This window comes from Bombina bombina, chromosome 3 (assembly GCF_027579735.1).
Source record: "Bombina bombina isolate aBomBom1 chromosome 3, aBomBom1.pri, whole genome shotgun sequence".
In the NCBI taxonomy this organism is placed as follows: Eukaryota; Metazoa; Chordata; class Amphibia; order Anura; family Bombinatoridae; genus Bombina; species Bombina bombina.
Window position 1 is genome coordinate 1,100,123,543 of NC_069501.1, and position 24,251 is coordinate 1,100,147,793.

The 24,251-nt window shown below is 34.9% G+C and overlaps 1 protein-coding gene across 1 annotated transcript in view; it reads left to right on the forward strand.

Annotated features, from left to right (window-relative positions):
• DCLK1 (doublecortin like kinase 1) overlaps window positions 1–24,251 on the forward strand; it is a 596,478-nt gene that overhangs the window by 505,137 nt on the left and 67,090 nt on the right. The window contains exons 11-13 of the mRNA XM_053708444.1: window positions 16,344–16,477; window positions 18,916–18,993; window positions 20,458–20,554. Of these exons, the coding sequence (XP_053564419.1) occupies window positions 16,344–16,477; window positions 18,916–18,993; window positions 20,458–20,554 (309 nt within the window). The remainder of the gene's footprint in view (window positions 1–16,343; window positions 16,478–18,915; window positions 18,994–20,457; window positions 20,555–24,251) is intronic.

Consider the following 24,251-nt stretch of genomic DNA (forward strand, 5'->3'; position numbering starts at 1 on the left):
ATTTATTATTTTTATTATTTTTAGTATTATTATTATTTTTAGTTTTATCTTATCTTTCATTTTATTTTTTCCTTATTGAGTTCTCTTGATGTTACACAGTTCTAGATCCTGAGTACAATTGACTGGACTATGAGCACAATACTATTTATGATAATGCTGATCCCTCTGTTCCATATTGCCCTTATGTAAAACTCATATGAGGCTCTCTTAACATCATGTTGTGATTCTCCTGTCCATTATATGGACAAATTGATTTTAATTTTAATTTTATTTTATCTTTGTCTCACTTTGTTGACACCCCGTGTTGCCCTTTAGTTTGGGTGGTCTGTCTCACACCGTACTCATTATCAGCGCTATATTTATTGACAGTTGACAAGCCTGTGATGCTTTCACAATGAGCTGACAGTGACATATATCAAATTTTTTTGTGATCACTTATTTTGGGTGCTGAAAGGCTAATATATTTTTATTGGGACTTATTCATTTTTTATTTTCATTTTTTGTTTAAAGTTTACCTTTAATTGTGGTGATTGGTGCACTGGATATGAGCCTGCATTTAAGAAGTTTAAACATAGAGAGGATTAGAATCACAAGTACATTTGTATTAGTGATGTAACATTGGTCTGAGTATAGTCGTGTCTGTTCCTGTCTGTCAATGGGTGTCATCGATGATATGATAGACATCGCTTGTCACATCTAGATGAGGGACAATGGTAAGGTCTAACTAGGTGCGCTCACAATTTTTGTCACATAGATTCAGGTAATATTTAGCGATATTTTGACACGCCCGTATGGGCGTGGACACGCTTTTGATAGGTTAGTTTTCGTCATGTATTTGACAGCACTATTTTAGCTGTGGATTAGAGTGTATTGATAATAGGGGTCACACATAAATTTGCTTTGACACGCATAAAGTGACAGACTTGACTTTGGAAGACATTGTGGGGTATCTAGTTTGAACGCCTTTGATGCATGAGTTGGTAGTACTAACATGGATTCTGAGTAAAACTAGCTTTACTGCTAGACCTTTTTTACTGCTAAGCTAAGGGCGGTCTCGGTACTATATTTTTAATAAGCAGCGATCCGGTTAGAGTTAGCAGGATGGGTTATTCCCTTGCTGCTGTATCTAACAGGTATCGCCAGTGACAGGTGGGCGTAACTGGAAAGCATGGAGCTATGACGTATCGGACACGGAGAGTCACATTGGTGCTGATTGGTGCTACTACTATTCCCATAAGTTAGACCACTGCCGATTGGTGTAATTACGATCTCCAAGACTAGGGCTATTACGATTGGTGGAATTACGATCCCCTTGTGTCACAGTTGTGTTTCTTTACTTTATTTTGTTTATAATTTTAAGGTTATTTAGCTGACTAATGTGGTTGGACTGAGGTTGCCCACCCTATTCTATTAGCAACACGGGGTCTTATGTTTTAATTACTTTACACAACTCACTTGATACACTTGATTTGTATTATTGTTTACCATTGGTCACTGGGTAAGATATGTTATGTAAACTTGACCATGATTGGTCAAACTTGGGGGGAGGGTAGTTTGGTGCCTATTTAAGGCCTGCATTTTCACATTGTTAGTTTGTCAGAGGAAGGGACTGTTACTGTCCCGAAACGTCACTTGTTTGAATTAAAACCTTTTGTCACAGTTGGAATCGTTCAGTGAGTGCTTCTTTGCTACAATTTATATATATATATATATATATATATATATGTATTTATGAATAAATAGAACATACTTTGCTATGTGCAGAACATAGGAATGTGAAATATTCTTATTTCCATGTCGGGTTAGCACAAATGAGAATATACGATCAAGTTTTTGCAAGAGTGGGGTGTTTTATTCCTCCATTGACTTCTATGGGGGAATATGTGAATGCTCACGGGATATTGTAACTTCAGATTTTTGTTCTTGTCAGTTTAGCAGAGGGCATAAACAGTTTTCTTTCAACTCATAATACGAGCACAACCTGACGATCGCAAAAATTACTTTTAGTGCAATTAACGCTCAAGAGGAAGCATTAATTTGCACTCCACACATAATGTGGCCCAATGTGTTTAACAATCGCAAAGGGGGTCCAAAGCACAAAACTTACCTGATAGGCTCATAGGCTGTGCTATGTTCAGGAGCTGCAGAACTTGTGGCCCCTGAGACTTTAGCTATATATTTAAGCCTTTTGCTTGAGTTACACATGTAGTACATTACTTTTAGTAATACAAAAATGATAACAATTTATTGCATGTATTTTTTCCTTCAGAATACCCATTCATGCAAATTATGAAACACATTTTTCAGCCAGTTAGAAGAGGAAATTGGCTCCATCCTGACAAAAAAACCCTTCATTCCTTATTAATTAATTAGCTAAGTAAACAGGGGAACTTAAAACAAATGCGTGCCTCTTTTATGTCCATAGTCGTGTCCCTTGCTATTGGTGGGAGTGGCATTGGGGTGTTGGGCAAGATATATTGATGAAAACTATAGTGTGCTGGTACGTAATTTTGCCACATCATTTTCAATATAAAGTGTGTGTTAAAAAATAAATAAATCTGCTTTAGCCTTTTTAATGAGATATTGATACCTCAGCTCCATGTGCCAATCTCAGAGTTTACTTAGGCATTGACTGGCAATGATTTTTTTTCCGTCCATAAGCTTGATTGAAAGGCAAGCTAGTATGTGGTTTGTACACATCAATTATGAGCCTGTATAGGGTCCAAAACTAGCTCAATGTGCAGTTAACAGGGTTACAAAAGGCTACAACAGCCTTTCCTTAAAGGGATATAAAACAGTACTTATTTAGTAACAACAATTATTACTTAACTTTAGATTAAAGTAAACTTAAAAGAAACAGTTTGTGTTAAAAAAGCAAACCACTTATTTGTTTTTTCTTCAAATAAGCACTTAGAAATTCTCAGTCAGACATTGGAAAACTTAAGTTTTAGGTCACATGATTTTTGCAATATAAGTCCTATATTGATTATGGTCAGTGAACTGACTGTAGCTATTTTATGGTGTCTCCTAGCAACGCTTAGAAAGAAACGCTATTCCTTTGCCTTCCTGTTGAGTCCTCCTCCTCCTTGAGTGGCTGGGACAGGAAGTAGAGGACACTGCAGGAATTAATATCCTTATAAAGAAAACTACATATTGTAATGATTTTTAGCCACTGCTTAGTGCTTTTTATGTTACTACAATGAAACAGACTGTTCAACATTCCTTTAATGTATTTTATACTGTATTCTATATTACAATACAATGTTTATGCTGTACAGCCATAGGGTACTATGGATTTGCAGTTGCCGTTGTGGGGTTGATTTTGGGACTCATGTCTGTGGGGATAAAGCTGATACCTAGAAGACTTTACCATGAAATTATAACACTGAAAGCTCTTTATTCAATTAGTTATTAATGGTTTATATTTGTAGCAGTGGTGGTGGCACAGACAATGGATGGAATTGAATGTGACATCATTCCCAACAATTTTGAAATTCATGTGACAGCCCTGTGACTTTAAAATATTTTTAAACAAGATGCATATGTAGACCATTAGGTCTTATTTTGTCGTGCTTGATCACCGTTGGGATAGTTATAAAATTCTTGTGACACCCTAGAAATATTTTATATTCCAGTGACACCCCAATGTCTTTATTACAGATACATAAAACATTCAAACGCTGCTTTCATAAAGTACTCAAGACACGTGCACGTTTCTGAGCCTACCTCAGTATCTAATCTATATCTATAGCAAGGAGTTCAATATCAACAAAGGATACCAAAGAGTGCAATGTAAAATTGATAACCGAAGTACATTTTGAAGTTTTTATTTTTGTTTGTTTTTTGAAGCTGTATCTGAATCATGCAAGTTTAATTTTGACTATCTTGTCGCTTTGATGTAATATAAAAATGAGATTCTGGATACTAAGTAGTATGTATAGGTGAATTGCACAATATGTAAATCTTTTTTTTTTATTACAATGATTTATGCTCAAATACAAATGTATAAACAGCTTGCCTTCTCTTGCTGCAAGAATTACGCATGCACGGCATCCGGATTCCCCCATGCATAAGCAATGCTTTAGGTGGCCTTAACAAAGTTAAGATAACCAGCAAAACAGTGAGCGGGGAGCACGTAGGGCTTGGGGGATGTGGGTGGCACTTTTTGGTGCCTACAGGCACCTGGGCTTTGAATCCGGCCCTGTATGACACCCTTAGTTAAGTGTTGTAACACTGCAAGGTTTCCGCGTACCCTGATTGACAATCACATCAGTATAATAAACCTTAAGTGTTGCTTGTGTGACACTGCCATCTGCAGAATTAATTAGTGAAACTAGTAATAGGCTACATGTGGCTGAGCACAATTATTTGCGGATGTGTTCAATTACTGTTGTGCAATTAAACATTGTTATTGCTTATTTAAAACACCTCACCCACTACATAAAGAACAATTTAAACTAATTTTCTCTTCTCTTTGTTGTTCGGACAAAAGTAGAGGAAAATTGTCAGTGTTTATTGTGAACACATTGTCAGACATAACATTTGGTCTTGTTAATGTTGAGCTGTTTAGCTTGGAAATAGTTTTGTTTATTAAATAATTAAAAGCATTTGAATTTTCCTGGTGGGGTTGATTTTCTGTTCTTACTTTTTATCAAGTAATCATTTGCATGTGTAGGCTTAATAAAACTGCTTTGTTCAGTAATATTAAAATTAAATCAGTCATTGAAAGTTTGATTAAGCATGCTAAAACTATGCAGTGTGCAATCAATATTTATATTATCTGCATTTCCTGTAATTTATGAGTCCCTTTGCTTTAAGCAACTTGCCATCGCTTTAAGTAACTCATACACTTATTTACATAAAGCCTGTGATTGGACGCAGACAAGGAGACTAGTTATATGTCTTCAAAAGGGGTGGTACCCCAGACAATTATGGATGTGAACATTTTTTACTAACAGAATGTCTGTTTTAAATATGGAAACATTTTTTGTTTCAGCTTTTTGAAAAATAGTGTTTCTTGAAATGTAAAAATTGACTTTTAAATCCTCAAATGCAGAAGACAAAACAGTGTGCAGTGTCATCCTTCTGCACACAGAAACTCTGTGCCTGCGAAGTTGGAGAACGAGGAGGGTCCCCTTTGCACACTAGTGACATGCAATGTCACCACTTTGAGTGTGCTGATGGCACTTGCTCATTGCTTGTGACCCCTCATTTAAAAGGGGAAAATCACTTATCTCCATTAGGTTGCAAGAGATTACATGAACAAATGGTGATCACTTGCCCTACTGACGACAAGGGAGTTTTTAATGGGTGGGGTACTATTACAGAGCCCCTCTGATTTAATTAAAGGCAGTAACACCCTTTATTTTAAAGAGGGTATTCCCTTTTTCAAATGCAAAGTAATCCCTTAATTACTAATTTCTTAATAATAGGAATGATGATCAACATGGAAATGATAAACACCTGCTCCAAATAGGTAACAGGGTGGTGTTAAATGAGAGAGCTCTTAAAAAGCTTAATTTTCTATCACCCTTCATAAAATAAGCGGCATAAACCCCCATTTTGTAGATGATTACCAAAAAAAATGGCAGTCAAGTTCCTTAAGCATTTACTGTATTTAAGGAATAGTTGTTCCTAAGGACAGCATACAGCACCCACACATTACCCTTTTTCAAATAAGGAGTTTTACCCCTCTGGGTAGTGTGTGACTACCATAGTAATGGCAATCACCTACCTATTTGTTGATATTGGTATCTTGAATTTGATTGCATTATAAAAGGCAATGTGGTGTCACAATCTTACCTTGTTAACAGTAGATAACCTGATAGACCCATAGGTATATGAAGCAAAGGAGGCGGGTGTGATACCCCCTCGGTTGTCACTCAAATACATAGAAGATCCTTATCTTTTAATTGCTTGGTCCTATGTTTACCCAGCTGCCAGTATCAGAACAATAAGAAATACCTCAAACCACTGCTCTTATTTTGGGGTTTCTAGCAGCTCTAAGGATGCCCTTATTGCCCCTCACCATAGAAATATACCATAAGGGGAAAGGGGGTCTCTCCCATTATTCAAATAAGGGGTATCATATTCTTATAGCTATCAAGGATTTTGTCAAATTAATAATTATCACCTGGTTGTAAACCTCAATTTTTGTGTTTGTAATGCTTATAGATCATTGTTTCAGTGAAGTAATAAAAAATAGAGTTATATCCTGGCACTGTAATTATCACATATATATTAAACAGTAACTAATGAGAAAACCGCACTGTTACAGGCGAAACCACAAAATATGCAAATACTGTATTGGAAAAAACAAGAGAAAAAGAAATTCAGTGGACAATATTTTAAATCAGTGATGTGCAGTTTCCTAACGCATTGGGGCTGCAGATCATTATTTTATATAAATTTATGGCCATTAAACACACAAATAATAATGCATTTCCTAGTTAATTGCAGTTAATTCATGAACAAGTTAAATGTGTAACCATTTGCATTTGATAATCAAGTTTTAAGCCAATGCAGAGAAAAATAAGTGGCCGGTTTTACACTTTTACATCAAGTTGAAATGGGAACATGAATTATAATTTTTAGGCTTTTTATATTTAAATATCTGAAAAATGCTAAATATGTTTAAGTAAAATGTTAGAATTTGTAGCTATTACAAATTTCCAAACTATTTTGATATAATGTTATCCAGATTTCTTGGTGCAACCAAAAGTTGTAAAAATGAGAAAATCTCAAATGTTTATTTGAATCTAAACTATGAAAGAGACATAAAAAAGTTAAAGCACATTCCAAGTAAAGGCATGCATCTAAATACACTGTCACTTACCTCACTCTCTGGATCATCCTCAGTTGGCTGATTGGTGTGGATGGATAGCATGTGTGCAATATTATAATCTCCTATCAGGCACCATACAATATTGTGAGGTCTGCAAGGTCTACCAAACCTCTACGCATTTTGTCATGCAACACCATAACCAGAAGAGAACTTTATTGAGTGGAGATGTTCCTCCTGTTTTGGTGAGGGGTCTATTGGGTGCAGAAAGGAGGGGGGTCAAAAGTAAGTTTAATTTAATTTTAGTAGGGTCAAAGTTAGGGTTAATTGAACTGGGACAGAATTGGGATTAGGGTTAATTGCAGTTTGGGTGCCAAGAGAAAAAAGGTTAATTTAATTGTTATCTAGAAAAGCGGTGTGTTAAAGGGACATGAAACCTATTTTTTTTCATAATTCAGACAAAGCACACATTTTAATAAACTTTCCAATCTACTTCTATTATCATTTTTGCTTCATTCTCTTGGTATCCATTATTGAAGGAGCACAAATGTACTACTGGGAGCTAGCAAAGCACATTGGTAAGCCAATGAAGAGAAGCATGTATGTGTAGCCACCAATCAACAGCTAGATTCTGAGCCCACCTAGGTATGCATTTCAACAAAGAATGCCAAGAGAACTAAGCTTATTAGATAATAGAAATACATTTGAAAGTTGATTAAAATAGTATGCACTATCTGAATCTTGAAAGAAAAAATTGTGGTTTCATGTCCCTTTAAATGTAGTTGTGACAGAGTGGTGTTGAAATTAAGGTTAATGGGTTATAACAGTGGTGTCTGTATAGCACAGGTTGGAGTCAGAATATCTCTGATGGTTGGACATAGCAACAAACCTTCAGGAGCCACTATTATAAAGTGATTTGTATATAGTGTGTTGTGAGTAAATAATAACAATGTGAATTTACTGTCTCTAGCTTGTTCATACAGCTTCATTATGGCAGTTGTGTAGTTTCTCTTGCACAAGCTGATAAATCATGTGTCTGGCTCAATTTTATTGCCTAGAAGTCAGACAATTGCAGTCTCTTGCAAATATTTTCCAAAGTAATAATTATAAACATGTTGCTGGTTTCCACAACAAAAGAACTCACTTCCTTCCAAAAGCTTGCAATGTGCAACAGCAGTCTCACATGTTTAAAATAATTGTAATAGCAGGGAACTCTAACACACTAATGTTTTTATTAAAAGTCTTTCAAAGAGAATTTCATGGAAAGCATTTATTTTCTTTGTGCAGATGTGTTTAACTAGTTGCGGTTCCAAAAGAATTTTAATTGCATTTTTAAAGTGTCATTGATACAGACATCCTCTTTTGGCACTGATACAGACAAGTAAAACCCTAGCCACTATTGAGTCTGCATTTTATGATGAGATCCAGTTGTATTTTGTTTTTTTATTAAAGGAACAGAGTAAACTCTTGCATGCCAAGTATTGTGTGAAACATCTATGATACAATATGCTTTAAACGGACGCTAAACACTACATACATTTCATGCCCCTCCCTCTAATTACGGGTGCCACCATTTTGGAACCTAACCTACACTGCAGGTATTAGGAGAGTTGCTGCACATGTGCAAAGACATCAGAACTGGAATGTGGTGAAAGATTTTAACATGGGGGCCCATGGCTAGAGGGAGGTGGGGAATAACCTTAATACTATGTTTATACAATGTAGTTAGGGGTTAATGTCCCTTTAAGAGCAAAGAGCACACAAATTACAGAGAATATCTATTATTTATCTATCTCTCTATGGCCGCAATTTTAAAAAGGTCCCTGGGTTGGTGACATTCTACAAGAATGCTCACCAGTCCTATTTCCCTGGTGGAATGTTCTAAAGCCACTGTTTACCCTGAAAACAGGGTGTATCGCTAAGGAGACGTATACTGCACTCTCGTATGGGAAGGAGATGCATACCTTACAAAAGTGCACAAGGAAATTTGTCATTTTAAAATATTATAAAACAAATAATTGAACTATTTACACAAAAATATGCAGGAAAAAACAGTATTGTTAAAGGGACAATAAACCCAAAACTTTTCTTTCATGATTTAGATAGAACATAACATTTTAAATAACCTTCTAATTTACTTCTATTATCAAATTTTCTTCGTTGTCTTGTTATCCTTTGTTAAAAAGCAGAAATGTAAGCTCAAGACTATATAGCAGCAGTTTTGCAACAATATTATACATTAGCAGGAGTACTAGATGGCAGCCCTATTTCCTGTCATGTATTGCTTCAGGCATGTGCACGCTACCTATCTAGGTATCTCTTCAACAAAGAATAACATAAGAATGAAATAAATGTGATAATAGACGTAAATTGGACACTTTCAAACATTGTATTCTCTATCTGAATCATCCCACCCCCAATGTCGCCGCAACCTACCTACACTTATTAACCCCTAATCTGCCGCCCCCAACGTCGCCGCCACTATACTAAATTTATTAACCCCTAAACCTAAGTCTAACCCTAACACCTCCTACCTTAAATATTATTAAAAGAAATCTAACTAAAAATTCCTATCATTAACTAAATAATTCCTATTTAAAACTAAATACTTACCTGTAAAATAAACCCTAAGCTATCTACAATATAACTAATAGTTACATTGTAGCTAGCTTAGGGTTTATTTTTATTTTACAGGCAAGTTTGTATTTATTTTAACTAGGTAGAATAGTTACTAAATAGTTATTAACTATTTACTAACTACCTAGCTAAAATAAATACAAATTTACCTGTAAAATAAAACCTAACCTGGGTTACACTAACACCTAACCTTTTATATATATATATATATATATATATATATATATATATATATATATATATATATATTGTATATATATTTTATATATATATATATATATATTACAGTGGCTCTATCTATCTAACTTTCAATCTATCTATTTATCTATCTATCTATCTGTCTATCAAACACAACATTGGAGCAGATAGATGGATAGATAGGCTTTCTAAAATGCATGTTAAGACGTGGATTTCCATGCCAACACTTGCAGGGACAGCCCTCATGGAATTCTATAAAAAAGGGGCTGCCTTTGCAAGTGACAAGATGTCTCCCATACAAATAATGGGAGCTCTCTGCTATGTAAAAGTTTATAATGGAGGGGGAAGTATAGAGGGGAAAACCGGTGTGTTTTAAAACATGCTTAATACAAATCAAATAACTCTCGGCTAGATTACGAGTTTTGCGTTATGAGTAAAAAAGCAGCATTAAGCCTCATAACGCTGCTTTTTTACTACCGCTGCTATTATGAGTCTTGTAGGTACAGCTGTCCCGCACACTTTTTTGGCTGTACCGCAAATGAACTTAGGCAATTTTTGTAAAGTCTTTTTTCAATGGGACTTCCATTGCACCGGTATTACAAGCTTTTTTTTTTAGGCGAAAAAGTGAGCGGTACAGCCTATCCCGCAAGATTCGTAACGCATTCTAAAGTCAGTAGTTATGAGTTTTACACTACAAAGCCGTAGCATAAAACTCATAACTAAAGTGCTAAAAAGTACACTAACACCCATAAACTACCTATTAACCCCTAAACCGAGGCCCTCCCGCATTGCAAACACTAAAATAAAATTATTAACCCCTAAACCTAAGTCTAACCCTAACCCTAACACCCCCTAACTTAAATATAATTAAAATAAATCTAAATAAAAATTCTTATCATTAACTAAATAAATCCTATTTAAAACTAAATACTTACCTGTAAAATAAACCCTAAGCTAGCTACAATATAACTAACAGTTACATTGTAGGTAGCTTAGGGTTTATTTTTATTTTACAGGCAAGTTTGTATTTATTTTAACTAGGTAGACTAGTTAATAAATAGTTATTAACTATTTACTAACTACCTAGCTAAAATAAATACAAATTTACCTGTAAAATAAAACCTAACCTGTATTACACTAACACCTAACCTTACAGTACAATTAAAAAAATTACCTAAATTAAATACTATTAACTAAATTAAATACAAATACCTAAATTACAAAAACAAACAAACACTAAATTACACAAAATAAAAAACAAATTACAAGATATTTAAACTAATTACACCCAATCTAATAGCCCTATCAAAATCAAAAAAGCCCCCCTCCCAAAATAAAAAAACCCTAGCCTAAACTAAACTACCAATAGCCCTTAAAAGGGCCTTTTGCAGGGCATTGCCCCAAAGAAATCAGCTCTTTTACCTAAAAAATAAATAAAACACCCCCCAATAGTAAAACCCACCACCCACACAACCAACCCACCAAATAAAACCCTAACTAAAAAAACCTAAGCTCCCCATTGCCTTGAAAAGGGCATTTGTATGGGTATTGCCGTTAAAAGGGCATTTAGCTATATTGCGGCCCAAACCCTAACCTAAAAATAAAACCAACCCAATAAACCCTTAAAAAAACCTAACCTAACACTAACCCCTGAAGATCCACTTACAGTTTTGAAGAGCTGACATCCATCCTCAACGAAGCCGGGAGAAGTCTTCAATGAAGCGGCAAGAAGTCCTCAATAAAGCCGGGAGAAGTCTTCATCCAAGCCAGGAGAAGTGGTCCTCCAGACGGGCAGAAGTCTTCTTCTATCTTCATCCATCCGGCGCAGAGCAGGTCCATCTTTAAGACATCCGACACGGAGCATCCTCTTCTAACGAAGTCTTCTTCCCGAATGAATGTTTCTTTAACAAGATGGCGTCCCTTAGATTCTGATTGGCTGATAGAATTCTATCAGCTAATCAGAATTAAGGTTGAAAAAATCCTATTGGCTGATCCAATCAGCCAATAGGATTGAGCTTGCATTCTATTGGCTGATTGGAACCCTGAAGATCCTATTGGATCTTCAGGGGTTAGTGTTAGGTTTTTTTAAGGGTTTATTGGGTGGGTTTTATTTTTAGGTTAGGGTTTGGGCCGCAATAGAGCTAAATGCCCTTTTAAGGGCAATGCCCATACAAATGTCCTTTTTAGGGCAATGGGGAGCTTAGGTTTTTTTAGTTAGGGTTTTATTTGGGGGGTTGGTTGTGTGGGTGGTGGGTTTTACTGTTGGGGGTGTTGTTTGTATTTTTTTTCAGGTAAAAGAGCTGATTTCTTTGGGACAATGGCCAGCAAAAGGCCCTTTTAAGGGCTATTGGTAGTTTAGTTTAGGCTAGGGATTTTTTTGGGGTTTTTTTTTTTAATTTTGATTGATCAGCCAATAGAATGCAAGCTCAATCTGATTGGCTGATTGGATCAGCCAATCGGATTGAACTTGAATCTGATTGGCTGATTCCATCAGCCAATCAGAATTTTCCTACCTTAATTCCGATTGGCTGATAGAATCCTATCAGCCAATCGGAATTCAAGGGACGCCATCTTGGATGACGTCCCTTAAAGGAACCTTCATTCTGTGTTAGGACGTCGGAAGAAGAGGATGGATCCGCGCCGGAGGTCTTGAAGATGGAGCCGCTCGTCGTCGGATGGAAGAAGATAGAAGATGCCGCTTGGATGAAGATGTCTACCGTCCGGATCTCCTCTTCTGCCCAGATAGGATGAAGACTTCTGCCGCTCCGGATGTGTTCTTTTGGTCCATCGGTGCCTGGCTGGGTGAACACGACTCAAGGTAGGGAGATCTTCAGGGGCTTAGTGTTAGGTTTATTTAAGGGGGTTTTGGGTTAGATTAGGGGTATGTGGGTGGTGGGTTGTAATTTTGGGGGGGTATTGTATGTTTGTTTTTTCAGGCAAAAGAGCAGAATTCTTTGGGGCATGCCCCGCAAAAGGCCCTTTTCAGGGCTGGTAAGGTAAAAGAGCTTTTCTATTTTTATTTTAGAATAGGGTAGGGCATTTTTTTTATTTTGGGGGGCTTTGTTATTTTATTAGGGGGCTTAGAGTAGGTGTAATTAGCTTAAAATTGTTGCAATATTTTTCTAATGTTTGTAAAAACAATTTTATTTTTTGTAACTTAGTTCTTTTTTATTTTTTGTACTTTAGTTAGTTTATTTAATTGTATTTATTTGTAGGTATTTTATGTAATTAATTTATTGATAGTGTAGTGTTAGATTTAATTGTAGATAATTGTAGTTATTTTATTTAATTAATTTATTGATAGTGTAGTGTTAGGTTTAATTGTAACTTAGGTTAGGATTTATTTTACAGGTAATTTTGTAATTATTTTAACTAGGTAGCTATTAAATAGTTATTAACTATTTTATAGCTATTGTACCTGGTTAAAAAAAAAAGTTGCCTGTAAAATAAATATAAATCCTAAAATAGCTACAATATAATTATTATTTATATTGTAGCTATATTAGGGTTTATTTTACAGGTAAGTATTTAGCTTTAAATAGGAATAATTTATTTAATAAGAGTTAATTTATTTCGTTAGATTTAAATTATATTTCATTTAGGGGGGTGTTAGTGTTAGACTTAGCTTTAGAGGTTAATAAATTTAATAGAGTAGCGGGGTCCGGTCGGCAGATTAGGGGTTAATACTTGAAGTTAGGTGTCGGTGATGTTAGGGAGGGCAGATTAGGGGTTAATACTATTTATTATAGGGTTATTGAAGCGGGAGTGAGGCGGATTAGGGGTTAATAACTTTATTATAGTAGCGGTGAGGTCCGGTCGGCAGATTAGGGGTTAATAATTGTAGGTAGGTGGCGGCGACGTTGGGGGCGGCAGATTAGGGGTTAATAAATATTATGTAGGGGTCGGCGGTGTTAGGGGCAGCAGATTAGGGGTACATAGGGATAACGTAGATTGCGGCGGTGTGCGGTCGGCATATTAGGGGTTAAAAAAATTTAATAGCGTGGCGGCGATGTGGGGGGGCCTCGGTTTAGGGGTACGTAGGTAGTTTATGGTTGTTAGTGTACTTTAGAGCACAGTAGTTAAGAGCTTTATGAACCGGCGTTAGCCCAGAAAGCTCTTAACTCCTGGCTTTTTGCTGCGGCTGGAGTTTTGTCGTTAGATTTCTAACGCTCACTTCAGCCACGACTCTAAATACCGGCGTTAGAAAGATCCCATTGAAAAGATAGGATACGCAAATGGCGTAGGGGGATCTGCGGTATGGAAAAGTTGCGGCTGGAAAGTGAGCGTTAGACCCTTTCCTGACTGACTCTAAATACCAGCGGTAGACCAAAACCGGCGTTAGGAGCCCCTAACGCTGGTTTTGACGGCTAACGCCAAACTCTAAATCTAGGCATAACACATTATGAAATACCCTCTTTTAAAAGACCACACTTCTTAATTGATTTCAACTTTTTGCAAGCAGAGACATTTTTAAATGGTAAGTAACCAAGATCTCTGTGATGACTTTATTCTGATTATATTTTACTTTAGGTTTATATGCTTATATGATAAGAGGAAATTGTTTTGTTTAGTATTCATTTCTTGCAATGTGCTTAGCATATGCTTCTTTTTACATTACTAAATTGGAATGGATAAGGAATAATATAGGCAAACATATACTTTGAAGTTTTGATAGTATTGCATTTTGACTTATAATGTAAAAAATATCTCAATTAAATAAAAGCATCCATCAGAAAAAAAAGCTGAATATGAATCTGTTGCAGCAAACTACAATGTAAACTAATGTTTCAAAATTCAAAATGTTTTTTGCTTTAAGCAAAGGTTTTAAAATATATTTGTCCTGTTATGTTTTTTATATAATATTATAAAAAAATTTAAAAACATGTTTTTGTTAAATGCAATTTGATATAATTCTGTCCATTTTTTAAATCTCATCTTCCATTTAATATTCAACCACCGTTGATATTTAGAATACTGCTATATTGTTATTTTGCAAGAGGTCTAAAGTATTTTACCTTTAGGGTATAAGATGAGATGGAATCTGCTAGTAAATTTATAAGCAGCCTTTATTGTGAAAAAAAATATGGATTAAGGAAACGTGTAAGCTTTGCAGTCAGTTTAATCCTCTGCACTGTAGTGATAGACTGTCAGTGAGACCAGGGCAAAGCATCACTCCCCTTTAGTCTAGCATAATGACGTGTGCATAGATGCATTTCCGTCAGTGCTTGCATCAAGCAATATTGATCTCCTACATCAGGGAATCTAAGCTGTTCCCATCATTTGCAATGCCAGTGTTAAAAATGGTGGGTCGTAGTGAAACAGATAAAGTATACTAACTAATCATAAGATATCTAAGGGCAGAAATACCAGTACAGCTATGTACCTTCAAATACATGGCAGCAGCTGCTGTTACAAATACAAATGACATAATTGAGCAACAAGATCTTTTTGATGTGCTTCTTAGAACAAACATGCCATAAAAAGTGGAAAGGTTTGTTTCTTAAATTAAACCCTCACATAATGTGAGCCATATTCATTTTCAGATGTTTTTCACTTGAGGTATGTCACTCTCACCCAATAAAGTGCTAGGAGTCCTGCTAATCAGCCAGTGAGCATTCAGTCTACTTGAAAATTGTTATTGTTTAAAAATATAGATAATCCCTTTATCACCCATTCCCCAGCATTGGCATTGCTATATTAATCTACTTTTTACCTCTATGATTACCTGTATCTAAGCCTCTGTAGACTGCTCCTTGGCTCAGTGCTTTTTACAAACTGGCATTTTAGCCAATCAGTCCTTGTTCTTGCATAGCCATTATCATATCACACATGAACTAGCACTGTCTGGCTGTTGAGCAAGATTTGAAAAGCTAATAAAATGAGTGAGATAATGGGCAGCCTGCAGGGGCTTAGAAACTGGCAAACTATAAAATATATTAAAGGGTCAAATTGGAATTGGAAATTGGAATCCACATGGATGCATTTTAGTTTAAACACAGCACTTGCTCAGAGAGCCTAAGGTGCTTGTATCATCTGGTAATGACTCAATTCATTATTAACTGATGTGATACAAGCCCCAATGGCCCTCTAAGCAGCTGCAATATTTAAAATGCTGGTGAACTGAGAATATCTAACTATGCCTCACATGCACATGCAGAGAAAAATTTTAACACTAAAACAGTGATAACTTTTACTAGAAACATATTTGCCAACACATGTATATTGCAAAAATGTTTCTATTGAAAGATGTAATTTATCTATGTGCATTTAAATTATGACCGGAATTTCCCTTTAATATAGACATGTTGGTTATGCAAAGCTGGAAAATGGGTAGTAAAGGCATTATCAATCTTTTTAAATATAAAAGAAGCATCAAGTAGACTGTCCCTTTAATCTGTGTGGTAATAATATATAGTCATGTCACAAAAGAGATCATGTCACTAAATAATACTGCAAAAAGAGACAGATTTTTTTGAGGAACATCCATGACACGAGAAGTAACAATCTGCCATGAATTGAAAGAGAAACAAGAGAAAAAGAGAATAGGAATATGACTGTAAGTCTCACAATGTCCTATTCTACTGAGATCAATTTATAAATAAAACATGAAATGCGTTACCCAATATGCTCAGAGATAGAAAAAAGTCAGCACAAAAAGTTCATAGCAGATTGTGAGAATTGCTTTCCGAATATTGTTTTTAATGGGTTGTTTTATTTACTTCTCTAGGTTTATGAACACCAGGATGGCAGTAAATCTCTAAAGCTTGGAGATTTTGGCCTTGCAACTGTAGTGGATGGACCTCTTTATACTGTGTGTGGAACCCCAACATATGTAGCTCCCGAAATTATTGCAGAAACTGGGTAAAATTATTATATTGGGCAAAATAGATATTATGTATGTGTGTGATACAAATGATCATTGTGTTAATCATAACTCTCTACCAAAAATATAAAAATATGGTATGCATATATCATTACTGCATATGCAAACAGTGGTAGAATAGAGGGAACAGTGGCAGAATTCTAAAATAGTTTAAAGGGACATAATACTCATATGCTTAATCACTTGAAACTGATGCAGTATAACTGTAAAAAGCTGACAGGAAAATATCACCTGAGCATCTTTATGTAAAAAAGGAAGATATTTTACCTCACAATTTCCACAGCTCAGCAGAGTAAGTTCTATGTAAAAAGTTATACTCAGCTGCTCCCAGCTGCAGGTAAACAAATTTAAAAAAATGAAGAAATGAACAGCAGCCAATCAGCATCAGCAGTGCTGAGGTCATGAACTCTTACTGTGATCTCATGAGATTTGACTTAACTCTCATGAGATTTCATAGTAAGCTTCCTTTACCTGATTGGTGAAATAATATGAGAGTGCACGATGCTAGTCCCTTCAGATGTCCCAGGACAAACACACTAAAATGCTGCTTAGAAAATCCTTTACAATGGGAGGTGGCTACTGAGGAACTTTTGAGGTAAAATATCTTTCTTTTTTACATAGAGATGTTCAGGTGATATTTTCTAATCAGCTTTTTACAGCTATGCTGCATCACTTTCAAGTGTTTAAACATTTGGGTATTATGGCCCTTTAAGGAAAATCTGTTGGTACCATGAATGGTTCTAAAACCTAAAACCATTTGGGGATTTGGGGCGTACAAGGAGGCCAGTGAGCAGAGTCATCTGAGTTCTGTCTGCCTAGTAGTGGGGGGGGGCACAATGTGTCATTGTTGGTCTAGGGAAGGGCTATGCGGGCTGTGGGAGAGGATGCAGCTGTAACTGGTTAGGGGTGTGGTTATGTGGTCTAGGGTGTTGCTAAGGAGGAAGGAACAGTGCTAGGAAGGAGTGTTCACCTACCCCATAAACACAGTGAGGATGCATAATAAGAAAGAGCTACCACTAGATCCTACCTTTAACAGTTTTATTTAATGATTCAGATAGAGTATACCATTTCAAACCTTTGTCGAAGGAGCAACAATGCCCTACTGGGAGCTAGCTGATCACAATGAGTGAACAAATTACATGTATGTGCTGCCACTATTTAGCAGCTAGCTCCAAGTAGTGTATAGCTGTTCCCGAGCCTACCTAAGTATGCTTTTCAACAAAGGATACCAGAAGAGCAAAGCAAATTAGTTAACAAAAGTAAACTGGAGACTTTTTAAAAGTTACATGCTCTGTCAGTGTTGACAAATAATAAGGAAACAAATCAGAATTAATAGTATTTTCCACTAATTTATTAGGAGTTGCCTTCTTATTTGATTTTGAGGGAAGTAATGATTAACTGTAATGGATAATAGCAAATAATTAATACAAATTGGCCATCAAAATCAGTTTACCCAAATTGTTGTAATCATGTTCGGATTTTCCTTTTTTAATGCTTCCTAATGTTAAACTTGTTTTACTATGAAAAATGTATGTGAAAAGCTGTGGAAGTATTATATTTTGTGTTGTATATAGACATTGATAACAAGCAAACAAAATGTAAGAAAATAAATAATGGTCTTAAAATAAACATTATTTGATCCTATGAAATAGAGAGAGCGAAAGAGAGACAGAGAGAGAGAGAGAGAGAGAGAGAAAGAAAGAGAGAGAGATAGACACCGTAGATAGATGATATATAGATAGATACTTAGATAGATAGATAGATAGATAGATAGATAGGAGAGAAGAGAGAGAGATATTTGAATTTCATATCTACTGTATATTAAAAAGTAAGTTTTCATTACAACTGATGAATCAAACTCCATCTAAAATATTACTAACATTCCTGATTTGTTTTTTGTAAAGGGGCGAATTCAGTTAAAATAGTAGATAGTGCTACTACTACAAGCTAGCAGCAGTACACACATTTTTTAAATTGATTTATTTTTTAAGATCAGCTGTGCCTTAATTTGCCACAAAAATTGTTCAGCATAGTATGTTTCTACTTCAGCATGGGATTCTGGGTAAAGTACTTTTCTTTTTAACCTGGTGTGTACAGCTTTGCACCTATATAAAGAAGTCAATTTTCACATGGATTTAAATGCAAAAACATGTTGTAACTCCTATTTGCATGTCTTTACCCATACTCTGTTGCAGTAGAGCAATGAAGTGATTAAATACATCTTTCTCTGGTTGAAACAAGCTAAATGCTAAGCTATGTTAACTGTTTCTATTTTATCCTGAATTACTTGAATTTCGTTCCAGCTTAGTTCAATTCTCAGTTTCTAGACTATTATGTAACACAAAGAGTATTATATACAGTAGTTATTATAATCAATGTTATCAATTGTCAATGTGCATCTTTTAAATATTTTAAGGTATGGCTTGAAGGTTGATATCTGGGCGGCCGGTGTGATCACTTATATCCTGTTGTGCGGATTCCCCCCTTTCCGTGGGTATGTTAAGCTTTCTCTTTAATATTGTGATTTTTAAAGGGAAATCTGCCATTCAATTGTTTAATTATGCATAATGAACAAACTTTAAAATGTACTTTATTTATGTTGTCTGTTTTCTGTATAATTTAAATCTGAACATTACAGTTTTAAAACTGCCCCCCCCCCCCCATACAGAGAGATGATTGAGTGCAATGCATAGAATTCCAAGCCCTGTTCTTATTACATGATGTGCAGCAGTGTTCTCCCTTGGATTTATTTAATAGGCACACCACCCAGCTGATTTTACTGACCACCCAGCTAAAATATAAGTGAATATAAAGTGAAAAATAAATAATTTTAAATTGTTTTCAATGTTTGTTGCACAAATAATCATTTATTCAGTTTATGTTACATTATTCAATATGACATTTGTTTGAGTAACTTAAGTAACATTTATAGTTGACAGAAGATGTTATATTATTGTAAAGTATTAATCTTCTTCTACCTGGCAATGCCAATGCCAGTTGGCAAACATTTTGGAAGGTCACTGCACAGTAATTGCTGGTTGTGTTCTGTGGGTTGTTCATATTTTCTTTGATTGGCAACAGCAAGAAGATAAAATACTACATACTAAAAGGGCTTTTTTTTAAGGAGTGTATCCATAGACTACTAAACAAAGCAAATTGTGCTAACAAGATGATAGTCTTAAAGGGATATGAAGCCACGTTTTTTTCTTCTTTCATGATTCAGATAGACCATGCAATTTTAAATAACTAACCAATTTACTTCTATCATAAAATTTGCTTTGCTTCTTTTGCTATCCTTTGTTGAAAAGAATACCTAGGTAGACTTAGGGGCAGCAATGTACTACTGGGAGCTGTGATTGGTAGCTACACATATATGCCTCTTCTCATTGGCTTACATGCTGTCTTCAGCTATCTCCCAGTAATGCTTTGCTGCTCCTTTAACAAAGGATATCAAGACAAACAATGCAAATTTGAGAATAGAAGTAAATTAAAAAGTTGTTTAATGTTTTATGTTTTTCATTTATTTTTTATGCGGATCTGTTATAATGTTTAGCCTAATGCCTGATGCATATAAAGATACAAATACATACATGCTCTATTAAATAATTAATGACTTCACAAAATTTTGGAGGACTGTAAAATAGGGAACCATTGAAAATATTCATACTATTCATTCAGTCTCTATGTAACGCCTATTTTTTTGTATGCAATTACTACAGCCAATCAGAGGCTGAAGTACCCTAGGCAAAAAGCTTGCTGCTGTAGAGAATAATGGCTAAGGTACTATGACCTTTCATTATCTAGACTTCCCAGCCTATTTAAAAAACTAACGTTCTTATCATGCTCTTTGGAAGTATTATAAATGATGGAAGTATTAAAATTATGATACAATCTTATTATTTCTTCACAAATAATGCCTGCAGTGTAATCAGATATTTTATTTGTGTTTTTTCTTTAGAAGCGGAGATGATCAGGAAGTACTTTTTGATCAAATTTTAATGGGCCAGGTGGATTTTCCTTCTCCTTATTGGGACAATGTATCTGACTCTGCCAAGGTATTTCTAACTATGTAGCTACGCTGCATTGTTTTGTTTAGTATAATTATTTCCTAAAATAGAATTTGGAAATGCTACATTTTCACTATGTTGATAATAAAGAATTTTTTTAAAAAATATTTAAAGCTTTGTTTTTTTTTTGTAACATATCTTTAACTTTAATGTAATATCAATGTCAGAGATATAAATGATGGAATTTGTTACAGAATTGACATTCAAAACTATAAATTAAAAGGATACTAAACTAAACCCAATTTTTTTCCCTTTAATTATTCAGATAGAGCATGTAATTTTAAGCAATTTTCTAATTTTTTCCTATTATTTTTCTTCCTCCTATCTTTATATGAAAAGCAGGAATGTAAAGCTTAGGAGCCAGCCCATTGTTGGTTCAGCACCTAGGAAGTGCTTCTGATTGGTGGCTAAATGTAGCCACCAATAAGCAAGTGCTTTTCAGGGTGCTCAACCTAAAATGGGCCGGCTCCTAAGCTTACATTCCTGCTTTTTAACTAAAGATAGCAAGGGAGGAAATAAAAATTGATAATAGGAGTAAGTTAGAAAGTTGCATAAAATTGCATGCTCTATCTGAATCATGGAAGAAAAAATGTGGGTTTAATGTCCCTTTAAGCCGAAATATTTACAACAACAACAAAAAATTAGTTAAAAAGACAAGAAATCTATTAGAGCAAAGTGAACAAATAGAAAATAACTTAAAGGTGAAAAATAAACTTTTTTTTTTTTACTAAATGCAGCAGCAAAATGCTTTACAATCTCAACTCAGATTATTTAAATTTACTGAAGTAATTGCAGTAGGAAAATCTAGAAATACTGTAAGTGACAGTGTACTGTAAATACGTCCATAATGTGTTTAGCAAGTCAAAAATGACTTGCTATACCAACTGCAGAGTTTAAAATGTTTGGAGAATTGTACCTTTAGGTATATTGTTTTATATGAAATAGCTGTTTCTGATAACTGAAACCACAACCCAATACAGGGCTAGAGTACAAGTGGCGCATACATTTTTTATCACTAACTTTCGGACTTAAAATATCACAACCACGCTTAATCCCTCTCTCCATAGTCTTAGTCATAGTGCACAAAAGAATGCCTTTTTTTTATCGTTCTAACCTGACTGTGCTAGATCAACTGCAATATAGCCAAAGTTGTGTAAGGTATGTTCTTCTCTATATATATACAGGTATACCCCGCTCATACAGCGGGTTAGGGACCGGAGCCTCGCTGTAAAGTGAAAACCGCCTTAAAGTGAAACAAGGCAGTTTTAGCTTTCTTTTCACTTGCCAGTGTGTTTAAAAATGTGAAAACATGTTTGAACTAACATATATTAGGAGTGCAATAGTGCTATGTTTAGTTTAACACTCGCACAGCACAGTATTCAATAAATACTGTACCTGTAAAATAGAGACAATTACTGTAGTAAAACTTGTCAAACTATAACACTGAGACACAGATTGCACTGTAATGCTGTAAAATGGGTGAACTGTGCATAGCAAAATGGTGCCAGTCACTTTTCTCGCATTCTCACGATGATTACAGCACTGTTTCAAAATTCTTGGAAGTTGAACTTCAGCTCCACAAAGCGCTGTATTAGCGAAGCGCTGTAAAGTGAAGCGCTGTAAAGTGAGGTATACCTGTATATAGTAGAAGAGGATAGAACAGGGCTCAAAAAGCGGAAACAAAAAGACAGCACCAGAAACCTCTGATTGTGTAGTATGTTCAGAGGAATTGTATGCCAACAGAGCAGCTACCTGTTTTTATACTTCATACTACACTATCAGAATGTACTACACATACTACACTATCAGAACATACTACACGTACTACACTATCAGAACATACTACACATACTACACTATCAGAACGTACTACACGTACTACACTATCAGAACATACTACACATACTACACTATCAGAACATACTACATATACAACACTATCAGAACATACTACATGTACTACACTATCAGAACATACTACACATACTACACTATAAGAACATACTACACGTACTACACTATCAGAACATACTACACATACTACACTATCAGAAAATACTACATATACTACACTATCAGAACATACTACACATACTACACTATCAGAACATACTACACGTACTACACATACTACTATCAGAACATACTACACATACTACACTATCAGAACGTACTACACATACTACACTATCAGAACATACTACACATACTACACTATCAGAACATACTACACTATCAGAACATACTACACATACTACACTATCAGAACGTACTACACGTACTACACTATCAGAACATACTACACATACTACACTATCAGAACATACTACATATACTACACTATCAGAACATACTACACATACTACACTATCAGAACATACTACACGTACTACACTATCAGAACATACTACACATACTACACTATCAGAACATACTACATATACTACACTATCAGAACATACTACATATACTACACTATCAGAACATACTACATGTACTACACTATCAGAACATACTACACATACTACACTATCAGCACGTACTACACGTACTACACTATCAGAACATACTACACATACTACACTATCAGAACATACTATACTACATATACTACACTATCAGAGCATACTACACGTACTACACTATCAGAACATACTATACGTACTACACTATCAGAACATACTACAAATACTACACTATAAGAACATACTACAAATATTACACTTTCAGAACGTACTGCACATACTACACTATCAGAAGGTACTACACATACTACACTATCAGAACATACTACACTATCAGAACATACTACACATAGTACACTATCAGAACATACTACAAATACTACACTATAAGAACATACTACAAATACTACACTATCAGAACGTACTACACATACTACACTATCAGAACATACTACACTATTAGAAGATACTACATACAGGTATATGTGTATATATATATATATATATATATATATATATATATATATATGTATAAAACATACATAGCTATCTTTAGACATGTATATGTATGTATCTCTGTGTTAAACCCCTTTGCCTACTACAACTTACTCCAGGACTGGTTTTGAATTGGCTGTGAGTATAATCATGTATGCTTCCTAAATAAAAGATAATAGAAAAATACATTTATTTAAGTATTAGTAAAAAGCTAAAAGCAGTGTTAAATATTAATAGATTTAGAGAATGTCTCTTTAAACAATTTAAAATCAAAAGGACATTTCTTTCAGATTAAAACAAAATGCCCAAAAAATATTTTAACAGTTTAATCTGTACAGGTACAAAAGTTATTCCCAAAAGCACATGCAATTGTTTTTTGTAAGATATTCACAAATGTCTGGGATATGTATCAGGTTATCAGAAGGATAAATTAAACCTACAATTTGTACAAGAATATAAACAAAGTAAATTATATGCTGTAGTTTACAACTCTCCACCCTCAGGCATGTTATACGGCTTTGCACTTGTCACAACCCTGTTTGTTTTTTAATGAGATTTTTATTATAGCTTATACTGTTCCATCACAATTACACTGCTTGCTTTTACATTAACGTTGCTCATGATCATATCTCAGCACTGTGACCAAAGATATTATGAATATAGTGTAACAAATTTGGTAATAACAATTCAGGAAAATATTAGATTAGTAAACAAAATAGCGACCA